The 27,042-nt window shown below is 41.6% G+C and overlaps 3 protein-coding genes across 16 annotated transcripts in view; 2 read left to right on the plus strand and 1 right to left on the minus strand.

Moving 5' to 3' along the window:
• Positions 1-8,829, plus strand: part of USP3 (ubiquitin specific peptidase 3) — a 47,137-nt gene extending 38,308 nt beyond the window's left edge. For all 6 annotated transcript variants that reach the window (XM_059857835.1, XM_059857838.1, XM_059857836.1 and 3 more), the window contains 7 exons: positions 727-873; positions 2,702-2,808; positions 2,979-3,059; positions 3,737-3,855; positions 4,008-4,121; positions 4,236-4,303; positions 5,081-8,829. In XM_059857835.1, the coding sequence (XP_059713818.1) occupies positions 727-873; positions 2,702-2,808; positions 2,979-3,059; positions 3,737-3,855; positions 4,008-4,121; positions 4,236-4,303; positions 5,081-5,246 (802 nt within the window). In that variant the 3' untranslated portion in view covers positions 5,247-8,829. The remainder of the gene's footprint in view (positions 1-726; positions 874-2,701; positions 2,809-2,978; positions 3,060-3,736; positions 3,856-4,007; positions 4,122-4,235; positions 4,304-5,080) is intronic.
• A 1,706-nt stretch (positions 8,830-10,535) lies between these two features.
• Positions 10,536-15,241, plus strand: FBXL22 (F-box and leucine rich repeat protein 22). Its single transcript, XM_059857851.1, has 2 exons — positions 10,536-11,114; positions 13,045-15,241. The coding sequence occupies exons 1-2, from the start codon at positions 10,693-10,695 to the stop codon at positions 13,388-13,390; spliced, it is 768 nt and encodes a 255-aa protein (XP_059713834.1). The 5' UTR covers positions 10,536-10,692; the 3' UTR covers positions 13,391-15,241.
• Positions 15,242-16,990: 1,749 nt separating this feature from the next.
• HERC1 (HECT and RLD domain containing E3 ubiquitin protein ligase family member 1) overlaps positions 16,991-27,042 on the minus strand; it is an 88,151-nt gene continuing 78,099 nt past the window's right edge. For 8 of the 9 annotated variants that reach the window (XM_059857844.1, XM_059857847.1, XM_059857846.1 and 5 more), the window contains exons 65-78: positions 26,793-26,974; positions 26,037-26,192; positions 25,409-25,531; positions 24,739-24,841; positions 23,876-24,045; positions 22,463-22,601; positions 22,002-22,171; positions 21,489-21,658; positions 21,150-21,315; positions 20,782-20,858; positions 20,103-20,355; positions 19,722-19,874; positions 18,510-18,815; positions 16,991-17,663 (exon numbers count right to left, since the gene is read on the minus strand). In XM_059857844.1, coding sequence (XP_059713827.1) covers positions 17,478-17,663; positions 18,510-18,815; positions 19,722-19,874; positions 20,103-20,355; positions 20,782-20,858; positions 21,150-21,315; positions 21,489-21,658; positions 22,002-22,171; positions 22,463-22,601; positions 23,876-24,045; positions 24,739-24,841; positions 25,409-25,531; positions 26,037-26,192; positions 26,793-26,974 — 2,354 coding nt within the window. In that variant the 3' untranslated portion in view covers positions 16,991-17,477. The other variant, XM_059857849.1, reaches the window with a different exon arrangement.

The raw sequence follows: 27,042 nt of genomic DNA on the forward strand, positions 1-27,042 counted from the left end.
CTGCCTTTGTTGAGGAGGGGACTAAACAGACAAACAAACACTTGTACTTGCTGAAGTGAGTGGGATCAGGGACTAAATGAGAACCACTCAGAAATATTGACTCTACATCCCTCATGAACAATACATTTTGTGGTGTCTTTCTTTTGAATCTTACCAGGTTTGAGATTACAATATATTGACCTTCATCTGTGGCCGATTCAAAGTAGGGACAAATAGTCTCCTGTCTGAATGAGATTCAAAGCAGTTCTGCTGAGGCACAAATCAATCATAGTCAGTACCAAAGGAGACAGAGGAGAAACCACTGCTGCCATCCATTGTTAACAGGGACACAGTCCTGGGATGTCCCTGGCACAGGCAGGGCTGGTAAGGCCAGATAACAGTGTGGCTGCACCGCTAGGCCCAGTGTGTTGTGTGAGCACGTGGCAGGTGTCTGCTGCTCCCTGCTGCTTTCTCTTCCTATCTGAATTGTATATTCTTAAAGGTTTCTCCATTTTCACAAGAGGCATGCAGAGAGCGCGAGCTGCAAAGGACCAAAGTCACTTAATTTGTCAGGACAGACACTGCCGTGTCTTTCCAGAGGCTACTTGAAAAACTTTCTTGGTACCAAGCACATATGGAAAGTCTGCTCGGTAGGATTAAAGAAGAAAAGGTTCTTTTCCTGTGATCCTCGTGCTTGCTGTGTGTTGCCTCTAAAGCAATTTTGTTATTGTTTCCTTTTCTCTTAAGGGGATACCAGCAACAGGATGCCCACGAGTTCATGCGTTACCTTTTGGACCATCTACACCTGGAACTCCAGGGTGGCTTCAACGGTGTTTCACGTTCAGTAATCTTGCAAGAAAATTCTAACCTGTCTGCAAGCAACAAATGTTGCATGTAAGAAGTGGTTTTTAATTTCTTCAAAGCCTTCATGCCTTTGCATGGGTCTGCATGTGGTGGCTGTGGAATTTCAGATTCAGTGTTCTTTGTTTTAAGTTTTCTTCAGTGCTTCTGACTTTAGGCAGTGCAAAACTGTAGGTTATGAAGATGAGCATTCTGTACGATCTGTGTCCCTTCAAAACTGTCTTAGATCAGCAGTTTTCATAGGTGTGAGTGAGCATACAGGCTGAGCTGTAAAGACATTTTAATTCACTTGTCTTTCAGAAATAAAAAACTGTATTTTCTATACCCCATAGAATTCTTTCTTCTCTCCAGACAATATAATTGTCTTAGGGTGATAGATAGCCTGAATGTTGCAGGAGTGAAAACAATGGCCAGCGATTTTGATGTTTAAATTGTGAGCAGACCTCCTGGATAAATGACTGAGTAGTGCAGTTAGCGCTTGAAGTCAGTTTTCCAGCAGATGATCTCGTGTATCACTTGACAGTTACAGTTGGTGCTTTATTTTGTGCATAATTTTGGTTTTCATGCTACTGTGTACCTTGAAACAGGTGTAATTTGGGTGTTTGACTATTCTTTCTCTATTTCTCAGAATACTGTTTTTTCTGACCTCTGTCCCAGCTGTGTTTTATCTTAAGAGAGAAAACCTTATTTCGCTTCAGGAAGGAAAGTTGTCAGATCAGCTTGCACACTTGGTCCCTAAGTCCTTAATTCTCTACCGAAAACTAGAGTTGAGATTTTTCCTTCTATACTGATTAGGACAGAGTAAGCAGGCCTGAGATGCAGGATTTTATAGATTCTTTTTTAGGGAAAGCCTAACAAAGTTCAGACTGTGCTCTCAACTGCATTTATGTTGTGTTGTTGATGCTTAAAAATCCCCCAGAAGAATCCTAAAATGTTTGGAGAATTGACATATATTTGAAATCTAAACTGATTTTGTTTTGTCAGTGTTTTGGATGTCAAAATCCCAGGAAAATTTAATCTTTGTTCACCTGTCTACTGTAAATTTGTCTTGGCGCAGTGATGTGGGGTAAGCTGCCCTTCTTATGAGGGCGCTTTAATGCTTCCAGTAAAGTAATAAATAGGCTGTGAATGCTCTCTTCTTGTGCACCAGTCCATTTGAGCAGCTATTTCCTCTTACTCAGGAAGCGTTGAGATGAGCTGTAAAGACGTAGGTGGAGTGCAGGCAAAGAACACAGATTTCTGCAAGTCTTAGTAGTGTATAATAACATAACTTAAAATTTGTGTGTTTTTTAAATTGGACTCTGAGAAGCAGATTACATAATCTGCTAAAAAAATTCAGTAGGAAAGTAATGAAAGCTTAGAGAACAATGCACATTATCATGGCTTAATGCAACTTTAGCTGCCGTTGGCAGTGAAGTGCAGAAATGTGCTCAAAGAAGTCAAAAGCACATGTAAGAAAGGGTGTAGAGTTAAAACAAAATATGCTTGACCTACCAAAGAAGGAAGAATTTTTGTTTCAGATGAAATCTTAATTACAGGGTTCAAATCCTGGACCTGTATGAGCATCCAGTACAGCTCCACTATAGAAATGCACCCAGCTGCACCACAACACTTTCATTTTGAGCATCTGCTTACAGCCCCCCAGTTCACCCTTTCTTTAGGTCCAAGATCAAGCAGTATAGGCACCACACTCATGTGATGTGCCCCTGGGCAGCTGCAGTGCCCATTCTGCCTGGAGCACCCAGTCCCTGTTTCATTGGCTCAGCCCAACAGCAGGAGGTGTGAGCACCAAACATTGGACTGGTTGGGAATCAGCTCAGGCTTTCTGGCTGACTGTACTTCTCTGATGTGGTTTGTCTAGAAATGGAGCGTCTACTGTTGTCACTGCCATTTTTGGAGGCATTCTTCAAAATGAAGTCAACTGCCTAATATGTGGGACTGAATCTAGAAAGTTTGACCCATTCCTAGGTAAGATGCTGCCTTTTGTGTTCCAAATACTGTGTGACTTAGAACAGAAAATTAAATCTGAAGCTCGATATATTTAGATGTCACATGACGGACCCAGTGTGTCAGCCTGAAAAGACTAGGCATTGCTCTATTCAGCCCTAATTTTGTTTTTTAAATCATTGCTTTTCTAGACCTTTCACTAGATATTCCAAGTCAGTTCAGAAATAAACGTACTAAAAACCAAGAAAGTGGACCAATGTGCACGCTACGAGGTAAGAGTGCCTGGCTAATGAAATCATACCGGGCCCAAGAGGATTTTCTTTCTTATCAGAGCATTTCTAATGTAGTTCGCTCTTCCCAGACACTGATCTGTAGTGCTGCCCTTGGGTGGTCACTGGGGCTCTATCCTCGGACGCATGTGCTCATGCCCACAGTGAGGGTGGCTCTTGGGGGTTCTGCATTTAAACCACATCAATGCAGTCCAGCAGGTTGGGCAGCAGTACTGTTACTGACTTTGGTTTGTACAGGATGTTCGTTTTTACAAATTTGTGAATAGACCTGATGAAAATCATGAAATACTCAACAAAACCCTCTTGTTGTTTCTGTTCACTTTGTATCTAAAGCCAAACAGGCTTTAAAAGTTGAATATTCTATGTTAGAAAATTATTTATCTTCGTTTGAAAGCAGTTTTGCTGAATGTTGGATGGAATCTTGTTTGGAAGATGGAGATTTTGGGAATGCATGTTTGTTTCTTTCAAACTACTTCTAGCTGCTTTCAGGAACAGGGGAGTTACATGTTACAACGTGTTACTGTATTAAAACATCATACAGCTTTTTTGCTGCTCAGCTAGATATAACTAAAATGGTTGCACCAGATGAGCACACCTATATTGCTGTATTTGTTGTATTTCATGTTACAAAAACCACTTGATGTATCTGCATTTTCTAGATTGTCTTCGCAGTTTTACAGACCTGGAAGAACTTGATGAGACAGAGCTGTACATGTGTCACAAATGCAAAAAGAAACAGAAGTCCACAAAAAAATTCTGGATTCAGAAACTACCAAAGGTTTGTATAAGCATGAGAAATAACAGTGTGACAAAATGTCAAAGGAAATAATGGTTCAACCAAGACCTCTTCCTCCCCATGCCTATTGCAGTGTCCAGCATCGAGTTCAGCCCTCTCCTCTAACACACCTTTTATAACTGCCCCCCCTGTAGGTGCTATGCTTACACTTGAAACGCTTTCACTGGACAGCATATCTGAGAAACAAGGTTGATACATATGTTGAGTTTCCCTTGCGAGGCCTAGACATGAAATGCTACTTGTTAGAGGTAAGAAGACCTCCTGATGCCTCCTGCAAGCAATTTGTTCCATGGCATACGTCTTTATTACAAATTACAGGGTGCTACTGAGATTTGAAGAGTTTCTGTTTTTTCCTACCACAGCCTGAAAACAGTGGCCCAGAGAGCTGCCTGTATGACCTCGTGGCTGTGGTTGTGCATCACGGTTCAGGGTGAGTACATGGAGCCAGCCTGTCCTCCTGGCACAGACCTTCTCCCATTCAGGTACATGCAGAGATAATGAAGGGTTTTCTGTCCCAAGGGTATTTTAATTGGGGAAATAAGATGTAGTTTATAAGCTGGGAGGGAGCTAAGCTGAATTAATTTTGATAGATCCAATAAAGTCAGGCCTGTGAATGTCCCCTGGCAGTCTTTGGGGTTAATGAATACATGTGTGAGATTAAATGAAAATAGTCTAGTGCCTCTACAAATAAAAAAGCCCTAAACCAAGAGGAGGAGTCAGGGGGCCTTCCAGGAATTAATATCTCATTTTGAAATTCTTACTACAAAACAGGACTATTTTTTCCTCTTTTTATTCATGTTGGAAGGTACATTTCCATTTATGTTAAAGTGTATGAGCATGCTTGGAACAACTGCCGCCCAAAGATGCATATGGTGAAAGAGATCATCACCATTACCTTTCCTGTCACAGCAGTGAAGGCTCACAGGCATGCCCAGGGAAGGTGCTGGGCATAAAGTTACTGGGAGTCTTTTAACCTCTCCCAGCTGGGGACAGATCTATTGAGAGTAACAGTAGAAGGGACAAGACAATATGTTCTTGTAGAACTTTAATTTGAAGAATTTGAGCCCCACAGCTCAAAAAGAGAAGCATCTGCTGTGCAGGGCTGTGGGCACCTTCCTTCCTCAGGCTGCTGTCGGTCCCTTAGCCCCAGCAGAAGGTGCCTCAGTGAGGAGTGTCCCTGACTGTTGTCCCTCTGCCTGCTCCACAGCGTTGGTTCCGGCCACTACACAGCGTATGCGGCACACGAGGGCCGCTGGTTCCACTTCAATGACAGTACTGTAACCCTGACTGACGAGGAGACCGTGGGCAAGGCCAAGGCCTACATCCTCTTCTACGTGGAACGCCAAGCCAAGCCTGGAGCAGAGAAACTTTAATACCTCCTTTGCATTCTTACTTATCAAGTCCACCGGACAAACATTTCCATTTTTCCATAAATACTTGATCCAAGACTTATTAATTTCATTGTGCACTTTGCAATTTCCTCTTGTGGGTTTTTGTTTTGTTGTGTCAATGGTAGCATTTGACTTACTGAACTTGGACACAAACTAACCTTTTTTTAGTTATACCAGAAAACCTCAGCAGATTTTGATTTGCTGCTTTAGTTGTGATAACTCAATTTTTATATATATAGTTTCATGAAATAGTTATTTGACTTTTTTATATTAATGTTTTCAGTTCTCACTTTCTAAAGGCACATTTACATCAAAAAAACTCTGTCCTCCTTACAAGCGAGATAAATGTGCTTTTGATCATAAAAAGCAATACAACTTCATGCTGTTCGAAGTCCCATGATGTTGATAAGACTTAATCTCTTTAAATCAATGAATTGTTCGCACGTACTGTTTTCCCTCGTGCAAGAAACTTAAACAGTGACCTCTGACCAATCATCCTTTGTCTGCAGAAGAGAGGCAATATAACATCATTAAGTAGACCAGGTAATTGCTGCTATATTGGTGTGTGTTCAGGCTGGTGACTTTCAGAAATCATTGTAAATAAACAGTTGGTTCGATTGTATCAATACTGCAATTTAATTACAGTACTGCTCAGATATGCTGCCCCCTACCTCCTGCAAATTTAAAACAATTATCTTTACCTGTCTAAATTACTTTGCGTTTTATGGTTTTATAATTGAAACGGACTAGCATTTGACATCTCTTGGTTTAGACTGTCATCCTGAAATTGGATCATGAACACCTATGTGCTTGAAAACTGGGGAGACTTCCTGGCAGTAGAATCCCAAGTAGAACCTCTTAGCTTCTAGTGGGAATTGGAAGTACAGTCCCAAGGGCTGGGGTTTGTGAGAACAGGCGTAGGTTTAAATGCAGCTCTGCATGCAGCTTTGCTCCATGGCTACAATTCACTGGGAAGCAGGAGGACACAGATGGTGTTGCATGCAGGTGCTTTGCATGACATTGTTCTATCAGTTCAAATGCAAACTCAAGGAAGGATGCTCAGTCTCTCACAGCAGAGCCCTCATAGGGGAAGTGCTAAGCCAAGCATGCTTGTGACTGGAGCAGGCTCAGAGAGCTCCTGTGGCATTTACACACCGGCCCAGGGTGGTATTTTTGTTCAATCTTTAGGTGAACATTGGAGTCTTGGTGTAGTTTCTAAAACCTGGCTATAGAGAAGGACCACACTAAAAAACCCAAACCAGTTTTAGCTCTACTGCTGATGAGTGGAAGTCAGCTACTGTGATGGGAAAGGCAGACAGGAAAATCACTACTGCCAAAGCCAGGAATCTAACAGAAAACGTGAAATTTGAGAACCGTTGCATTTCAGATCTGTTCCCTTGGTCTCACCTTTCTAGCTGGCTCTCTTGTACCAAGCAAGGAGCTGGATGCTCCTGAAAGCTCAGGTGGGACTCTCTCATGGAGAGTCCCACCACCAAAGAGCATCTCTTAGTTGTGTTAACTAGAAAATGCAGTTGTCTGAAAACTCCAGTTGGGAGTCCTGTTTTATTTGAAGCCCCAGAAGGAAATAAGCAGGGAGGATGGAGTGGAGCCCAGAGCAGCCTGGGGCACAGGGAGTGCACAGCAGTGCCTTGCCCTGGGGTCCTGCTGGTTGTTCACAGGCCAGGGTAAGGACAAATTGCAGTCAGGCATTTGGTACAGGGCCATTCCTGAGAGCTTTGTCACAGCACCTTAAAATAGGAAAGGGAGAAAGTGACTTAATCTAAAACTGCAGAAATCATTCAGCATAGCTAATGGGTTTTGAAGTATGCACACAGGTTAAGACTATCAAATTAGAGTTATACAGCAACATATTTATAAGGATGTTGTCTTTTACTTAAGTTGAACAGTAACTAGAACTTGTCATTTCTTTAAGCTGTAGATAGTTTGTCACCTTCCCTTCCTTACAGGTAGGCAGTCTTCTAATCAACCAGAATAGGTTGCTGATACTTAGACAAGTAGAAAACGGAGCAGGTAAAGCATTGTACCACATTCCTGCCATTCCTGCTGCTCACAGGGACCTGCACAGATGCCACCTCTAGCTGTGTTTTCTCTGCATGCTGCTTGGACTAGATTTCTTTAGAATTTACCTTTGTGAATGCCAAGCTTAAAATACGCAACTCTCTCTGGGCCAGCAGCAGTTTACCTTGCAGTAGTCAGGTGTGTGCAGTGTTCTTGCAAAACAGTGATGTAAATGTGCCTTTATTTTTAGAAATTTAAATTTGTAATCTTCAGCAACATTCACTTCTTTTAATCGACTTCTACTTGTCAGCAATTGTTTGGGTCAGAATCATGTTCTGACTTGAGCATTTTCTTTCAGTCCCACTTGCTGTGCCCCACGCAGCTCCTGGGCAGCGGTGTCTCCAGCAGGGCCGTGTGGGGCCTGGCTGGGAAAATGATGCAATCACAGCAGGCTGTCCTTGCAGCAGGTGCTGCTCAGGACTCAGCCATCTGCTTTGCTGGAACAAGTACATTGTAAATCCTTTCCTAATTTAACTTTCTCCCACTGCAAACTCAGATGGGCAGTATGAACAGTTTGTTGTGGCAACACAAGTATTTCTCTTCCTGGTGGAGAACTTTGCTTATCCACTGTATTCTATTCAGTGTGGTGTCAAAAAAAAAAAGTAACTGAGCACTGAACCAGTAACATAATATTGCGCCTGGCCTAGTATTACCTTTTTAACCTAGCTTGTATATCCTGTATTTATCTACTAGCTTGTGGGGGGAAATCTCTCTTTCATTTAAGCCAAATGTTTTTTTTCTACTTACTGCTCATTGTAGTACACACTAGCTGGCAAGAAGTTTTTTTCTTGCTTGAGACTGCTCTGCAAGCAGCAACTGCTCTCTACAGTTCAAAGACTTGCATCTTTTTCACCAAAATGTGTCCAATCAAAGGTTGTCCTTTTGTTACTGATTCTTTAGCCACGTATACAACTGGAGCCAATATTTATGTCAATCAAAACTCCGAAATGTCCAGCTCCTAAATGTCAGCAAGAGTTTAAAAGTTTGAGACAGGAAGGGATAGTGGACTTGTATCAAAAACAGGAGGCCACTTATGAAGATTTTACTAAATCAGTGGGAAGCGTAACACGTGGTGTTAAGAAGTTCCCCCAGCAATGTTTCATTACTGATGTGTCTGTGTCTTACTGATGAGGTAATGGGCACCTTGACAGCCGATTCCAATGTGCTTTAGGGTATTCTCAAGTACTGTAGTGCCATAGTTGTAATTGTTTACCATTAAAATCGTGTGTGTTATTTTCAGTGAGGATTACTGACTGTGCTCATCTTGTGTGTTTCTGGAGCATTTCCAGGATGAATGTGAATTATATCTCATCGCATAGTGTGTTATGGAAAATGTGCCATTAAAGTGTCTCCTTTCCTTAGAAAATGAAACTTCTTGTCCTTCTGCAGGCTTACAGAACGTTGGTGTATGTCCTCTGAAGACAAATGGCAGAATACTGTACCTTGCTCTGGGAAAAACAAAATAAAGCAATTGTAGTGTTCCTAACTCTGTAACACCTCTACCAAACTTAGCACCAAATCCCAGAGAGGACCTGCCACTCCATTTTAAATGCCTTGTCACCCAACTGCTGTTAATTTTTGTCTCAGATTGTGGTGTGTCCCCTCTGTCTGGCAAGAGTCCATCCTAACATCCTTGTCATTCAACTTTGCTAGATTGTTGACTTGTTGTTAATTTGGGGGGGTTAATTAGTATTTTTTGAAATACTATTCCTGTATGTAGAACTCTGAGAAGTCTCAACTGTTTAAACCTGCTCAAAAACAAAGGTAAGTTCTTGATTTGAAAATGCTAATACGAGAACGAAGAACACCTGCAGGCACATCTTTTAAGCTGCTGTTTTCCAGTAAACTGCATTACCTGGTATGTGAAATCTTCTTGTCCCTTTTGTGGCATTGACCAGAGCTGTTTCTGATAGGGGGAGGGGGAACAGCAATCCCCTTATCATTTCAAAGAAAAGATTAAATGACAAAGGATATAAAACCAAGAAGACCAGCAATTATTAAACACAGCTTACTGTATAGAGTAAAAAGTTGAAGCAGAAAGAGTTGCCATTTCTTTGCGTATGCCAGCTGTGTTCAGACACACACATTACTCAAGCAGTTCCTCGAGCTATGATTGTCGCAGACTACAAATTTCAGATCTTGTTTTTCAGAGCTGAATTTTAAACTGCATTCTTGGTGTGTGAAGTAGGAGGTAAAACTGAGTCCCACTCAACCTTGTCCTGTATTAAAACACTCCTAATTAAAATGCCATAGTCTCCCAGCTACTGTTTGTGTGCAGGCCACTTGAAAAACTCCCCCAGTGCTGTTTCCAGTACCTTTTAATGGATTTCTTGAATGTATTTATTGTCTTGTATTAACACCAGGCAGAAAGTGACTATGAACCTTCATCTCAAGCATTTTTGATTCACAGGCTAGAAAGTTAAAGGGATGCTTATTGCATTTAATTCCAACCTGCCCTTGCTGTAGCTTTATTTTTCTTCTAGGAACAACTTTCTGCTACACTTTCTCCAATTTCTGTAGAACAGATACATTTACCTGGAAAACCACTTTCATATCTCCTTATTCCACCAAAGGGTGGAAAAAAGATTTCCGTGGTAATGGAACTAAACCTACAAAACCAGAAAAGCTAAAGTTGTAAAACTCGAGCCAATAGAAGACATCTGTTGAAAGCACGAGCCCACTAGGAACTAAACATAGCCTCGCTGTTCCCATGCGTGGCTGCCTCTGTGTCATTGCTTCCCTCCTGCAGAAGGCAGGGACACAGCCAGCTTTGTTTATAGAATCACAGCTCAGCCTCAAATAACTGTGGGCAGGAAACTGTCCCTACCTACCTCTGGGGCTTGTGAACTGAACTGCAGACTGTGTGTGTGCTTCAAGGCACCCAGAGAATGTTTCAGCTCCTTCTAAAAAACTTTATGAAAGTTCCATTATCCATGTAACAGTCCTTGAACATGAACCAAATGTGCAACCTCAGAAAAATCAATGAACAAAGAGAGAGCCAAGTGTACTCTGCCAAACCAAAGTGCTGCTCAGCCAAATCTCCCGACTGGGGAACACTGACAAAGATATGCCTGGTAGCTGCAGCTACAGCCCCACCCCACTCAAATAACTCAGCGCAAGAACTTTGCTACACTCCAGGAGAGTCTACAAGGGGTGCGGGGGGGGGGGGGGGGGGGGGGGGGAAGAAATCCCTTTTAAGGAAGCATTTCATGACAGTCAAGTTGTACATGCCCAATCCATTCCCTTGGACAAAGGAAGCACAAGCTACGTACATGGTCCTGTTCCTTTCCCTGTTCTGAGCTTCTGCACCAGTTGTTAGCCAAAAATAAACCCCATACCACAACCATATATGTGCAACAGCCTTCTGGTGAGTGTGAACCCCCTCCAGCGCTGCTATTACTCCACCCGGCCAAGACACTGCCACTGCTGCTGGGCAATGCACATAACCCAGCTCAACCGGGAATGCCTTTTACATCTCTTCTCTTTTCTGGACAAAAACAGTAGGAAAAATCTGGCAAAAACATGTCACAAGTTGCTAGAAGTGTTTCAGGATCCTTTACTGTGGTCTTTGTTGAACTTTCATTCTCCAGTGGAATTAAAGAAGGATAATTTTCTCCTGGGACCTGCTTTAAAACACTTATCCATCTGCTGGTATTCAGAGAGAGTCAAGGTGTGTAACATTGAAGACTGGATGAAAAACAGTTTCCAGAAAGACTTCTGTAAGAGGCATGAGACCACTGTCAGTGATTTTTTACTAGACGTTTGCAACAGGTACGTTCTGTGGGTGGGAGTGTGCAGTGACTGCCTTGAGATGAGTGAAGTCTGAGTTATTTCAAATAGTCCATAACCCCTGCCTGAAATGGAGCATGAAGTACATGAGTGCTTTGCCTTTACAACTGTAGTGTAAGTTCATTTTACAGTGGCAATAATGTATACTTCCTCTAGATTTCCTATAAGTCTTCCTTCTTTTTTTCTAAGAATTCATTATTAATATGGGAAAGTGCACTCCTGCCTCCCACACTGCTGCTCAGCTAAACTACACCATTCTGGCAGTGTCTGTGGGGTGCCTGTAGCAGAGCCCCGAATTCACACAGTGAACACACCCATTACAACATAGTTCAAGTAACATGTTACTAAGTGTCAGCTGTGTCAGCTTTAGTTCAGTCTAAAGTTCTGAAGTTTAAACTCCTAGCTGCTTCTAAACTGCAGCGAGGGAAGAGAAATACCACCACAGAGAAGCAGCTCTGGGTGCACAGCTTTTCCTTCACAGCTCTGCTGCTGCAAGACACCTCTGAGGAAGGAGCAGAGCAGTGACAGGAGGAGGTTCACAGGGTAGAGCCAGTCCCACTGTGTGTGGGTAACATCAGGGCTGGCTTGGTCCCAAAGCAGAGCCAAGGGGCCGTGGCAGTGGTTCCCTGACATGGTGCACCTGTGCCACAGCCCTCAGCTTTGGAACAACTGAAAAAGTTACAGGATAGTGACAGGAGAGAGCCAGCAGCAAGCAGTGCAATCTCAAAACAATGACTGAAAAGCAGCTGCAAAACAGATTAAATTGCAAGTGCCAGATTTCTGAAGTAAATGTTCTAGAACAATTAGATAAAAATCTGGATTAAGGAGGAATCAGCATACCTGTGCCTAGAAAGGATAATGCAAGGTCCTACCTATTTTTGCTGCAGCCCATTGAAAACATTTCCAGTCAAAATTCCTAGCACTGTGTACAAAGAAAAATGCAAATTAAATATCCAGCTTTTCTTCTCAAGTTTAAAGTAGTTTTATTCTGCTAGAGCCTTTCTTGACTGCTACCAGCTTTTTCCTCCAATTGCTCCTAACAGAAAAGAGTTAAAAGAAAAAGAATTCTGTCCAGAGGTCTCACAAGAACAACATTAACACAGACCTGTGTGTGATGCTCTGTTTAGCTAGGTGGATGCTGAATTGCTAGTGCCTGGAGAGGGGGCTGAGCCAGGAGCCAGACATGGCACATGCCTGCAGGCTGCTGCACAGGGCCCTGCTCAGCACAGCAGCTGCTCCAGGACAGCTCCTGCACAGCATCAACACCCCACTGGGGACAGGCCTTTCCTGTTCTTCCACAGGCCTACTCAAGCAGCAAGAAAAAGCTTTTTTCATTTGCTGCATTATTGTTAAAAATGACAGAGTAACCAGTTTCAGAAAGTTTAAGAGCTGAGTGGGGTTCGAACATCACTCTTTAGGAAGCAGCTGGCACCTCATCAGTAAATCCAAGGAGATAAGATATATCTCTAATTCCTAAAAATGAAGAGTGGGAGTGCCTTACTTGCTCATCCTCAGCATGTCTGCACAGCAGTCTCTTCTCTCAGTTGTCCTCCACTTCATCCTGAAATTAATCTCCTCTCTGCTGGATCTCCTCTGTCTCAACCTGGAGAAGCACAGCACCATCCAACTCCTTAAGAAAAAATTATGCAGCCACAGCTTAAATAGGCCTCCACATGCCACTGTGCTAGCTGAGCTAGAGATGTTGCTACCAACAGAAAAAGCAAAGTAAGCTTTGCCTTTAGTTAAGCTGAACATTAGGATCTACATGTGCGCTCAACTACTTGTGCGTCCTTGCCCCTCCTGATGAAGAGGAGACATTTTTTCAGCCTTCATATTTATTCTTGATGTTATTTGCTTCTGCAAGCTCTATGATTTACTTCTCCCATCTCACCTGTCACTATCCTGCTTTCAGATGTCCAAATCTGCTGTCTCTGACCCTCTCTGGATGTGGCCATGTTACAGATGACTGCATTTTGCAGCTTCTCAAGAACTGCCCAAACCTGAGGAGCCTCAAACTGGAGAACTGTGTGCAGATCACTGACCACACCCTGGAGGCAGTGACCCTCCACGGAGCATCACTGCGAACGCTCCATGTGGATTTCTGCCGCAATGTAACACAAGCTGGGCTAGAGAGAGTCAGGGAAAAGTGTCCTTCAGTAATGCTGAGAGCAGAGAGAAGTGCTAACATGATCCCAGACAGTAAGCCAAAAAAAAAGCTGATGCTTGAAAAAGCATCAAGAAAATTGGTTCAGCTTTAAAGTGTGGGTATTTTACCTCACTGAGGAAGCAATGAACTGTTGCTACTTCCACGGGTTCTGGTCAAGTCCAAACAAATGGTTGTTTTGTAAAGGGAAAAGACATGCATCTCGTCCTGGATGGGCTTCAGGAAATAACTGTTGGCTCTCTGTTGTTCCTTGAAACTGGGAAAGCCTGCATTGCTGTCACAAAATGCCAGATCTGCTGAAAACTGCAGTTCTGGTACCCTCATGCTGCAGATGCCCTCACTCAGAAGACAGAAGCAGCAGTGTGTTTATTGAGGCCAAATAATTTGATAGAGTTCAATAAATTTTATGAACTTTTAAGAAAGTTTAACAGTAGTTTGACATGGTGCAGTAAGTTTGATGGCAAGGTTCCCAGACTGCATGGAAGAAACAGAGTGAACTGAGGTAGAATGAGTCACGCAGGGACCTGAGAACACAAACATTAAGGAAGAGCCTCTCACTGGGTCACAAGGTTCAGACTGGACCCTGCACTTTCAAAACTCCTTATGTAATGGGCAAGGGCATAAAGCCACAGCAGAGAGAGCCTGAGTCAATGGAGGATTTTCACAAATTTCAGGACAAGAGTGATTTACAAACTTTATTACCAGACAGTCATTCCATCTACTAAGGAGGATAACCACTCCCTGAAACATCCTTCTAGCAAAACCACAGTACTGACCAGCAGCACTTCCTCACTGATTAACAGTGGCAGCTAATCTACTGGGCTTTTTTATTTAATGAGAGAATCATGGATTCAAGGCACACAAAACACAGTTTGACCCTCTGCATGATGTACTTATGTAATAAAAGATGCACCAAGTAATTTTTTAAAGCTGACATTAAAGGAAGTGCAATCTGAACAAGTGCTAATTCAGAGAACTAACCCACAAGAAAAGACAGTGACTAACAGCCTGTCTTTTAATGCTAAATTAGGAACACGGTACAGACCAGCCGTATAGAAATACCCATTTCTCACTGCAAAGTACAGAACCAGTACCTATTTTCATCCCAAAGCACAAGGCTGTCCCGTTCCTGCACACTGCTCTGCTACCTGGAAGTGAAACTTTTTTTCACATACATTTTCGATGCTGTGCCACCATCTACAAAATTCGACACCAAAGAGGACTTTACAGCTCTCAATATAACTGAATAGACTTACTTTGCCTTCTGATCCTGGTTAATTGATCCACAGATATACCTGGTACTCTAACTTGGCTGAGGTAAGAAATAAATCATAGCATTACAGCAACTTAGTCAAACAATACTGCAGTTCTACAGAAATACTTGATCAGTATGAGCATCTGTAAGAAACACTCACCCAGAAAACCGAGGAGGAAACTAAATTATTCCATCTTCATTACTTAGAGATATTTAACAGCATGACACTGTAAAAGTGGTATTTCATTAACTCCTTTCTTAAGTTCAAGTAGGGCCCTTATGCACCACAAGGGAAGGAAGAAAACTGGAAGTCCAGATAAGGAAACACAGCAATCCTCACCCAGCATTGACAGCTACAAAAGGACATTGCTGAGCTGAACAAATTTACTGTGGTGTGGAAACTGACACAACTTGTACCTTGGATACACTACAACAGTTCCATACACTGCTGGCAAGCCAAAACAAGGCATGAACTTATACAGTCACTGCAGCAAGCAGAGACCTCCTCATGCCACCAGCTCTCCCAGCATGCTGTGGTGAAAGACATCTCTGTAGTTCTAACAGGAACAGATTTTCGAGTAGCTGCAAGATATGAAAGGGTGGGGGGAGGAGAGGCAGGGTATTTTGTAGGGTTTGTGGTTTGTTTTGTTTTTTACTTTTCTTTATAGAGCTAAAAAGGGTCTTCAAACACTCTCCGCTTGATTTCTTTCCCTATTTGTTTAACAGCGCTCTAACTTATTATTTTGTTCTTCCCCTCCTTGAATCGGGATATTTGTTCATGACATGGTAAAATCTGAACACTATGGTATTGATACATTTTTTCAGCATCAATAATGAATTTTCTTACTTCACAATCCAATTTGAAAATGGAGTATAGAAAGCAATGACATTTTACTTAGGGTATTATGGAAGGATGGAAACATGTCTACAGTTTTCTTTAGTTTCAAGCCATTAAATTCCATCAAGCACAATCCTTTAATAAACATCCCCTGTGATTTTATTGTAAACTGCCTCCAAAACGATCTTCATTATCCAGAAAGCTAACTGCACAGTCCACAAAAAACTGCCATTTTTAGGCACATCCATGAGGTGTAGAAGGCAATAATACAGGACTTAATACAGCAGTTTCCCCATTTATTTAAATACTGTATTTTTTACCTATTAAACCTACACATTTAGGCCAAGATGTGACTATACATCCTCACAACACAGTGATGGGACACCAACATCTCAGTCCAATTTGAAACTTAACACACAGTAAGGCAGGAAACCAAGTCTGCATGATTTCAGAGCCGTGAGACCCTCCTTCCCCAACTTCTGATCCCCCTCAAATGTTTCACTCTGCAGTGGTCTTTGATTATAGCCAGGCTTTTGCCTTTTTCAAGAGCCAACATCCAGTCCTGAGAGAACCTCATCAGATAAAACCCAGATATCCAAATTTTTACAGCTTACCAAGCCCTCCCTCTGAGCACTGGCAGCAATGCAGCAGCTCAGTCTTGGACAACCAGGAAATTTCCCAATCAATCCTTGTTAATGTATAACAGACACATGAGAGAAAGTAACAGGTACTTCTGCCCTACACTCCACACTCAGATGGACCAGTCTTGCCCCAGGTGAGATGACACTAATAGCCCTCAGTTCCCACAGCATCTTCCCAAGATGTTGAGGGAAGAAAAAATGGAACAGAGGGGAAATGGGAGCAGAAAAGCTCTGACTCACATAGGGACAGCCTCTCCCCTTTTCCTTCCCCAGGTACATCCTGCTCTGAACACCAAGCAGTGTTTGTAGCTTGCCATCAGTGATGTCTTTTGTAGAGACAACGCGCAATTACCCATTGTCCAGCACTTTCCTAAGGCACAGAGCAGAGATCTCCTTGTGCAGTACACTGCTGTCCTAACCAAACAGGAACATGAATCACTGTATAAGTCAAGCCATGCCGATCACAATAGTTACAGCTGAGACAAAATGAGACCAAAGGCAGAACTAAAAATGTGAATAAAATCCACAACCTTGACTACTACCCTGTCCCTTCCATTTTAATTTCTGTGTACTCTGAGCAGGAATCAACTACATCAATGTGTCCATTAAAAATATTACTATTTTGCTCAAAATATTTAAGGCTTTCTGAATCAGGATGGCATCATGCTGCTACTGTTAACACTTACTATGGAGGAGCAAAATGTTTAAACAAAAAGCAAGAAGGAACCAAGCACAGCATGAACTTGTATTGCAGCATGAGGAATGAACAGCAGTACACCCAACCAGCCAGGGCCTCAGGCCAGAAGAAGGCAGAGCATGGGGCTACACTGCACAGTCCAGCAGCCTAAACGTTATAAGATGCTTTAAATGTCACACCCTGTCACAACACTGTAAGACTGTAATTTCCTGAGACAAAATACAGAAGTATGAAGCCTGAGTAAACCAACCACAGTCCACAAATGCATAACAAGCAACCGAGTCTTGAATTTGCTTTATTTTTCTCTGCAGAAGGTACCCTGCACAGGCAATTCAAAATAAAACAAAATAAATATGTGAATATTCATGTAAAACTGTTCTGGCTAATGAACAATTATACACAATGTACAACTCTTCATGTTCACTGGGAGGGCTTACAAATGTACTATTCCCAACAAAAATGCACCAAAATGTCTCCATGCAAACTTATCAAAAGTGACCAAAAGAGGAGAAAAAACTTACCAATCATACTTTTTTGTTTTGTTTTTCCTTTTTTCTTTTTTACAATCACAAAAAAATAAAAACATCTAATTTTTTGTTACATTTAGAGTAACTAAAGTGTGGCCACCATCTATTAAGATCTGGTTTTATGCTCCTAAAACATCTATGGTTACTGTAAAATTATGTCAACGATGAATTGGACTTAGGGCACTATTTGTAGTAAAAGGAAGATGATTTCTTTCACAGAATGTTAATAATCTGTGTCTGAGCCCTCTGCATTGTCCACATTCCGGGAGAGCATGTAATTGTCCATGTCTATAGACCTGCAATTATTGATTGCGTAGCGCAAACGCTCTGCCATGATTCCTTGACTGGAGTAAGGTGGGAGCCTCAGTTGAAAGAAACAAGTCTGTGAGGTAGGCAAGCTGTCGTAAGGCTGTGGAAATGGATAAAAGGTGGGACACTGGTAAGTTGTGAATGCAGTTAAAAATGCAACAATATCCACATATCATTGCTCCTTGCCTCTACCATTTTCACATTCTATCTCAAATTCCTTTTAAGAAGCAGACTGCCCTCCCCTGTTTACAGAATTTGTTCCACCCGTAAGTACATCCAAAACCACTGTAGCACCTACTCTGTTGATCACAACTGTTGTTTAGAAGCCCACTGCTAAATACCAAACAATGTTCAAATTACATACCATAGCGTGCCTTAGCATTAGGCAATCTGAGAGACACCTAACCAAACATGACAAAAAACCCCCTGCTAGCTGAGATTTTTGTCAAGTTTTTTGTTCATGTTGTTCACAGACAATGTGCTTTCACTGCACAAAACCCCAAGTGAATGCACCCTGTATGTAAAACTATACACTGTAAACTCATTGCAGTGGTTTTAAAACATTAAGAGTTCACTAGTGATATGTTGCCACTTACACAAAATTAAAAACAGAAAGAAAATTACTAAATGAAAAGAGATTGGAACGGTTAAAGTAGACAAAGATTTGTTTCTTGTCTTGATCTCCAATCACCAGTTGCACCAATTAAATTCAGATGCAATTCATGCAGCCTGTGTCCTTCTACACAACCAAAATGTCTGAGTTTATTAACTTAGAGCATATCCCATTCCATACTTTCTCTGTAAATTTACAGTTATGGAAATTGTCTCCTAGTGCCAAAGCACAGACTATACTTGAGAGGAAATAATAATAATAATAATAATAATAATAATAATAATAATAATAATAATAATAATAATAATAATAATACCACCACCAGTGTCTTACCCTATCAACCTTCATTATTTGGAATCGCTGAGAGATATCAGCTGTGTTGGCTGGCAGTCGAGATCTTCCTGACACAAACCTCATGAAAAGGACTCTCTCCTCGTTTGAAAATTCTTCCAGGGTGTGCCAGAACCACTGCACCAGCTGATGCTGCTCATCAACTTCTCTGTATCGCACAACCTTCTTCAGAACCTCAACTGATATTTCTGGCATTCCACAGACCATCTGCTCCAACTGCTTGGCAGTCAGAAGTGACAGCAAAGGAACGGGAACAATCCAAGACATTCCTTCCCTGACAGCAGCCACCTAATGGCCAAAAACGGGAGAGACATCTGAGGTGCAACTGTCTGATCTCTGCCATTTCCTGGACTATCCAAACACAAAAGTAACTTCTCAGCTGAGAAACGGCATTGAGAGACAGAATTACCAATGTCTTCCAAATACAGCCTCCCACACATGCAGCCCCTGCAAGGGCTGTATTGCTTCTCAAAATTCTAGAGAACATTACAGATATTTTTAATTGTAATTGCACATTAAAGAATATGTTCTGATCCAACACAGAACTTTTTAAAAAAATTACAACTTGAGAGCACAAATAATGATAGCTAAACCAAGCAACTGTGCAAACAGAAAAAAGACTTTGTTCCAATTCAGATGTACGGTGAGAATGCTGTACTTGTTCTGCAAGACTTGGGATTTGGTACCTCTGATGAGGAAGCTGTTTCCTAAGGCAGAGAGTATCACACAGACATCTTTACCTTATAATTGGAATGTTGCTTTCACAAATGACAAAATACACAGAACTATGCAACAGGTAACAAGCACTTTCCCAAAACATGAAATAAACAATTTCAAGCTAAACAAATGTTTGTCAATAATATTTACTTTAGCCAGTCTCTGTGTTGTTCACATGTCCAGTTAGAGTACCCAGCATGCAAAACTGCAGGTTTTTTTCTCAAGTGGGGCTACTCAAAGGGAAGACCAGCTCTGATTTCTAACACTCTTTTGCCAACTAAGCAATTACTGAGGAAAAAATAAGACTAAATTTTAAAAAAAGGGCCAAAACAGTTTGTGGGGAAGAAAAAATAGAAAGACCCAAAAAGGATGCAGCTAGCCAATCTTTTCTTATCACTGAATAAACTGTAATGGAAATAGGCACAAATTACCCCCGTTCCCACTAACAACAGGGGCAAGTCACAATGAGGTTCTTACCTGTCGGTCCATTTCATGGAGTCTGTACTCAATTGCCCTCTCCACATACTCTTTCCTGTTTGAAAAGGTAAGTGGGATACTGTTCCCTCCAGGGATTATGGGAACCATTTTACCATCAGCACTTTGGCCAACAAAAGAATCTAAAGGAATCATCTGTTATGCAAAAGAGAAAAGGCCTAAGTCACTCCAGTGATTCAAGTATGGCATTTTAGCACAAGTCATCTAGAACTACATATAGTAAGACCACAGACTACTCTAAATGCACAAGTGCTTGTGCATTTAGAATGGAGACTGGAATTACAGAACTACTGATGTGAAGGTCAATCTGATAGAGTGGCTGCTTTCAGAATAAATCTAAAAGCGCCGACTTTCTTATCTTACCTCATGGAAATTTTCTTCAGTAATCCCACTGTCTTCAATGTGAAGAATGCTGTTGAGGGTCTGCACATAGAGCAGATCTACCTCCTCCAAATCCTCCAAGATGAGTGGGATACAACAAAGTTGCTTCCAGACCATTGGAGCCAAATGAAGATCTAATGGCTTTTTTGTACGAATAGCTACACCCATGAGAATGCCCAAGAACTTAAACTGCATCAGATGTTCATCTAAACATGCTGAAGGGTTAAAGAGAAATCTGAAAGAACAAAGAAGCAGTGAAAAAAGTATTATTTCTATGCTACCTCATTAGAAGTAAAAGGGAAAACACTTCTAAGCACAGCACAGTAACTGCCACCACACTTATAAGCAATTGTCCAAATAAACTTATCCAAATAAGATTATTGTGATCTTTAGCTGTTAAAACATTGGACCCTGAGGGAGGCAGAGCTCCTGAGCACAAAGCCTGGCATCTTGATGCTACTCTGAATTCTGCCAACAGCAATCCAGCAAGTCCACGTTAAAGCCATGCCCTGGCTCCACAATGAAGTGACAACACACCCTGAAGGAAAAAAATACACTAGAGACAATAATGAAGTCTCATAATTTGGTATAAAAAGTCAACGAAAGATTTGGATTTTAACCCACCACCATCTGCAATAAAAGCAAGTCCTGTACAACTCACCTATCCCTATTGTAGCCTACTTCAGCTGTAGCATTTGGGGAAGGAATAAGCAGGTCTACTATTCCAGTTTCCAGTTCCTTAAAAATCAACAACAAAAAAGCCTTCTTAGAAAGAGGGAAAGCAAACCTACAACAGAACTATTAAGACATTCTAGCATTACAAGACAGAATATTTCACTATGGTGACGATTACTCCTTAAAAATTCATACGAGACACTGAGAGAAGGTAAACATGGTAGGATAATTTTAAGGAGTAACGACATGTTTATTTCAAGACCTGTCTTTATGTCGGGCTACAATGGGTTTTCTTCCTGGGACTGCACTGTGATACATTCCTGTTACACATTTCCAAAATATTCACAGATGTACCTGACACATTTCTGTAATGGTGTCATCAAACACTCCACCTGCATCATCAGCTCCTTCTCCAACCAGCTTCACTTTCCAGGCACGGGAGGGTAAGCGAAGGTCTGATGCATTCAGCTTTACCACTTGCCTTGCTATCTGGACAAAAATGGGCTTGCACTTCCGACCCCTTTGGGGGAAAGACACACAGCCAAAAATGTAACTCACAATCGTGTAAAGGCTCTGAGTCACTTGATCAACAAAGGTGTCCAGAGAGAGCTCAGAATGCCAGAACAGAAGGCACTGTTTGAATCTCAGCATGCACACAAGGTGTAACCCAAGGCCTGTGAGAGCAGCACTGACCTGGTAGAGATCCTCTTCACAGTGATCTGGGGCCCGTAGTTCTTGCCCTGCACCATGGTTTTGCCTATAGAGCGCACCATGGGCAGGGTGTACACCCGCGGAGCCAGCAAGGGCCTGAGCTGTCCCTGAACTATCCCCCACGTTCCAGCATTGTAATGAGATGTACTGTTCTGCAATAAAGCACGAGTGAAAATAAATGTATCAATAAAGGATATAATTCCATTCTTAACAGAATAACAGGACTTCAGTGTTTCAGGAAACAGATCAGCAATTTTTGGTTTTAGTTTTGAGGCCAGTAAGCTTTTGGAAACCAGAGCACTGACGTGCCAGTGACAGCATAAGTGAAAAAGTAAAGCAATACCTCCAAGAAGCTTGCTTTATTTTGGAATTATTTATTTTTAATTTTTTTTTACAAAAAATTACAGAGCCTATTACTAAGGTCTATCTAGATCTGGTCAGAAACTCTCTACCAGAACAACACAGCCAAGCCAGTTTTTTCAAATGGAATTTTACCTGGTTATTGGGACTGAGGTTAAGTAATCGCCACGAAGAGTACATGAGGTCAGAGAAATGGTAGAGCAGTCTCAGCCTTGCTCTCACTGTGTGAATGCTCACTTCTTTCAGTGCTCCATACTGGGGTGGAATGGCATCAGGTAAACCAAGCTGCAAAGGCACTGAAACACCTGCCACAGAAAGAGAAACCAAGCACTTGTTTGAGAAAGAGGAGCTGTATTCCTTTGGCCTGGATGAAGCTGATTTTCCTCACAGTAGCTTCCAGGGTACTCACTGCCTACTGGGGTTAAACCACAACAGAAGCCAAACGGAGAGCAAGATAATTTGTATATTAAACAAAACAAGGTATGGATATAAAAAAAGCCCAATTTTGTCCTAAATATTCAGAAGTTCTTGTCACACTCACAGCCCAGGAGACACCAGGACTAAAGAAGAGGCCTGATGAAAGCTGAGTTGCTCACCTGGAGCTCGGGGGGGGACGGGCGGAGCTGTCCAGGCCGCGCTGTGGCAGCGGCCAGCCGAGATCTGCCGCACGTTCTTCCCCTGCAGCACCGTCACCAGCGTGGGCTCCCGCACGTGGTTGGTGTGGCCCAGCCCCAGCTGCCAAAAGGCAACAATCAACAACTGATAGCATTTCTACAGCTCTCCAAGCAAGAATTCAGGGAAGATGATAAAAAAAATCGTATTTGTTTACAGCATATATTGTGATAAAAAATATTTCCCATATATATATTTTCACCTTTTATCTTTGACAAAATACTGCACCTGCACCCAAAAAGAGTAAAAGATCCAAGTGTCAAAGAGACCTGAAAACAGCTGGAGACTTCTCAAAAAATCTTTCCCAGACTGAGGATCTGATCCATGCTGCTAAGTCCTGTATTGCAGTCTCTCAGACATGGACAGCAAAGCTCCTACATCTCCTCTGCACTATTTAAACAGCATTTTTGTTCTAGAGTGTAAATCCTAGTTTACAAAAACACAGTTTGTGTAAAGAGAGCATTCACTGAAGCTGTTGTGACTTTTCGTGGAGTTTCATATCATATCCTAATTTCATATTCTGTGAGTTAAAAATTTCATATCACGAAAGTGTATTTTTTTTCCCCACTTCATATAAAACCAGTATTTTGAACCACAAGGAAAATCACATAAACAGCTCTCAGAATGAATTTCTCCACATTTTTACACTATTTTTTCTCTTCCAAAAATACAAAGTACCATATTAAAAAAAACCACTAATAAAAGTAATTTAAAATAGACACCTCAAATAAGTTCCTCAAAAATTATTCTAAACACCTTGCCCTTCTCAAAAACTCAACCCTAGAACACCACAGGATGAAGTTTGCCCAAACTTCCTGAAACACCAGTAGTTAATACATCAAGAGACTCTTCCTTAAATTTGTAGCATGCAGTAGAAAAAATTTGAGTAATGTATATGATAAAGGAGGAGAATTTCTCATTTACTACACTTTTTTCTGCCTTCAAAAAAATCATTCCTTTAAAGAGGTTCATTTATATTTTCACTATGGAAAGTATCTAAAGAGTTCAAAAATCTGATTGACATCAACCATAAATTTAATTATGTTGAAAAGGTGACAGCTTAAGAATTCAGAGAAAATCTGCAATTGTTTTAAAAAGCTTGAATTAGAGTAATTTGGGTAGCATGTTTGGAGTGCTTTCCCGTACTGGTACCATGGAAGAGCACAGAGAGTAAACAAGAAAATAATGGAAATCACCTAAAACATGATCATGCAGATGGGTGAAGGAGGGAAGGAAGACCAAAGCTTTCTTTCCCCCCAAAGGGAAGCCACAGCCAGCACAGCAGTGAAGGGGCAGCAAGAGGCTCGCAGAGGTCAGGAGCAGAGAACAGGATGTACCTGGCCTTCGGAGTTGCTTCCCCAGGCGTAGACGTCCCCTGTGGAGGACAGGGCCAGCGTGTGCTCGGCGCCAACGGCGATGTCCTCGATGAAGACCCCGGCCAGCAGCGGCACCTGCTGCGGCCGGTTGTGGTTGCGGGCGCGGCCCTCGGGCAGCCCGATCAGGCGATCTGCAAGGGCAAACACCGGCTCAGGAGCAAGCAGCACTCCGGGGAATTTCATTACAAGTACAAGCAGGGGAGGGACAGAGAGCAGATTGTACAGTCCTGGAGCTGGGACACAAAGGGAACCCTTTAAGGACAAAGGGCATGGGTGTTCCCTGCAAACTAGTGCTGCCTACAGTGCTCATTTGCACTGCTAAAGCTGTTTATCCACGGTCAGTCAGAAACAAGACCAAATTCTGCTAAACCAAGGCCTCTAGACCTAAATGCATAGGTTTATAACAAACATGAATTAACTGACTTCAGAAGTTCCTGCATGTTTCATTCAGTGCACATGGAAATCCTCCTGCCCAGACCGTTACATGTGTGAAAATATGTGCACTTAATTAGACAATGCAAACTTTGAAGTAACCTAAATGCTTTTGGGTGTGTGAAATTCAATGAAGATCTAGGAAAATGCTCTTCAAAAAGTAAATTAGTAAACTGAAAGGTGTTCTGAGATCAAACTAGACAAAGCTACAAATCTGGATTTCAGGTGTATGTTAAGATTGCATTGTTCAAGTTTCAAAATTTACATTAGGGCAACATGTTTCTAAAAAGTAGCATTAATCAGTCTTAGATATATGTCTTAATAGTCTTCCTTTTTACCTGCAATTTACACAAGCCTAAACATGGAAATGTCAAAAGGGCAGTTTGTCTTACCTTGGCCAAACGTATACACATGACCATCTTTTGTCAGCGCAACCGAGAACTGAGTTCCACAGGCAACTTTTTTTATTCCAATTCCACAAAGGATATCCACTTTCTATGGGGTAAAGTGAAAGGAAAACAAGCTATAGTATTACAAGGCTATTAACAGAAAGCAAACACAAATTCAATCTCTAACTCCTGCTTCCAAAATAGAAATTTTTTTATTCACACTGTGCAGCATACACATTGTGGGATTATTTTAATTAACACTTGGAAATTAGTACAGGAAACAAAAACTTTTTTTTCCAATGGAATGAACACCTTATTCTATGTATTATGATTCAAAATACCTATTTTTCCTGGGAGTGAGGGGGAGTGGCATGGGAAGAAGCAGATGGGTGTGGAAAAAACCTTCTCCCCAGTTTCCAAAAGAAGGAATATCTCTTCTCTAAGATAAGCCTCAGATTTTGACTATTTGTACAGCTACTGGGACACAGTCACTATGATGTACACAAAATTCTTGAGAGTACCAGGCTCAGCATAACGTACCATCAGAATTGTGCCAGATTGTGTAACAACTGCATGGAATTAATAACATCTGGAAATCACACTCTCAACACTGTGCAACATCTTTAAGAGGACTGAAAGTTTATGCAAAGAACCATTTACTTGGGAATCTAACCTGTGGCGAGGACTTTGCAGTAGAATTTCCCAAACCAAGTTTACCATAATCTCCATCTCCAAAAGCCCAAACCATTGAGCCATCTGTTGACACAGCCACAGTGTGATTGAGGCCACAGGCAACCTGGGTGAGAGATAAAATGTTATTACCACTGCTTCTGCTGACTTATTAACTCAAACATACCAGCTACCTTTAAGAAGAAAAACTGTGTTTTAAAAATGAACTATTCCTGGAAAACCACTAAAACTTCCACTGCTTATTCAAGTGTCTTAAAGACCCTTAGGACTGAAAAAATACAGTAGTGTTTTATCAACACTTGCTCTTTCTCAGCTCATAGAACCAAAGGATGGTATTATGGCACACATGCTTCCTGCTTAAAAATACAAAAAAATCTCATTAATTCATGCTTAAAAATGCCTAAATCTTGAAATGTTAAAAACATAGGCGGTTTTGCAGAAAGATGATCAAAAGACTCAGGAAAGTCAGTATTTAAAAAATCATGCATACTCAAATTCTGCTACCATAATCAAAATAAAAGGCAAGGTTAAAAACCACAACTGAACACTTAAGTATGTTAAAACCACAAGCTTTAAACTAATATACAATGCTAATTTTAGATAAACCATGCCTGGCCAATCTGGTAACCTTCCAGCGCCGTCACTCTTTCTGGAAGTTTCTTATTGGAAGTATTTCCAAGCCCCAATCGACCATAATCACCATTTCCAAATGTAAAAAGTTTGCCATCTGCTGTCACCACAGCCGAGTGTTTGAAGCCACATGACATCTAGAAGTAAAATAAGCATTATTTTTACACACATTTTATACTTGGTAGTTTATAATGACTATTACATGTACACATGTAATATTTTTCTTGACCCTAAACAATGTTCCTTTTTAAAGAGCTAAAATACAGACATTTTACTATTAATGATTTCTCTAGCAACTCATCTTTTAACTCTCTTCAGTGACAATGTTATGGAGGGGGACAGTAGGATATTCGCATGAAGAATTGCTGTGTGATTATCTAATTTTTTTAGAAGGAAACCTCCAGTCAAAAGCAAATATGTGCATTGTTAGTACTTAGGAGGAGGTCTTGGAGACCAGTTTTGTAGGTCAAAGTCACCTGACAAGGATGAAGGGAAACTTATAAATCATGTCCGCATTTTGATCATCATTAAATCACCCCTTTCTGCCATGCTCTATTTTCAGTCCTCTCCAGTACCAACTGTCAATTAATACATCTGTGGTACTGACATCCTTTAACTGGAAACGACCACCCTGGTTCATAAGGCCCAGAGAATTAAAAAGTTGCCTGTTTTCATGCAGTTCTACAGCACTGGGTTCCCAGGCCTGCAGCTGGAAGGAGAAAGAAATATTTTGAAACCTGCACGACTTCTTCTCCCTGCAGAGCCTCAATCTGCCTGGGCCTGCGCTGCCTGTCACTGTTCCCATGGCCCAGCTTGCCATAGTCCCCATCTCCCCAGCTGAAGACTTCCCCGCTTTCTGTCAAAGCCATGGAATGTCCATCAGACCCACAGGAGGTCACCAGCTGTGTCACAACAAAGCCTAGCGAAGACAAGGGAGAAAACAAAGCTTAGCATCGCCTATAGCAAACTCTTACACACATTTATCCA

This window comes from Haemorhous mexicanus, chromosome 13 (genome assembly GCF_027477595.1).
Source record: "Haemorhous mexicanus isolate bHaeMex1 chromosome 13, bHaeMex1.pri, whole genome shotgun sequence".
Classification (NCBI taxonomy): Eukaryota; Metazoa; Chordata; class Aves; order Passeriformes; family Fringillidae; genus Haemorhous; species Haemorhous mexicanus.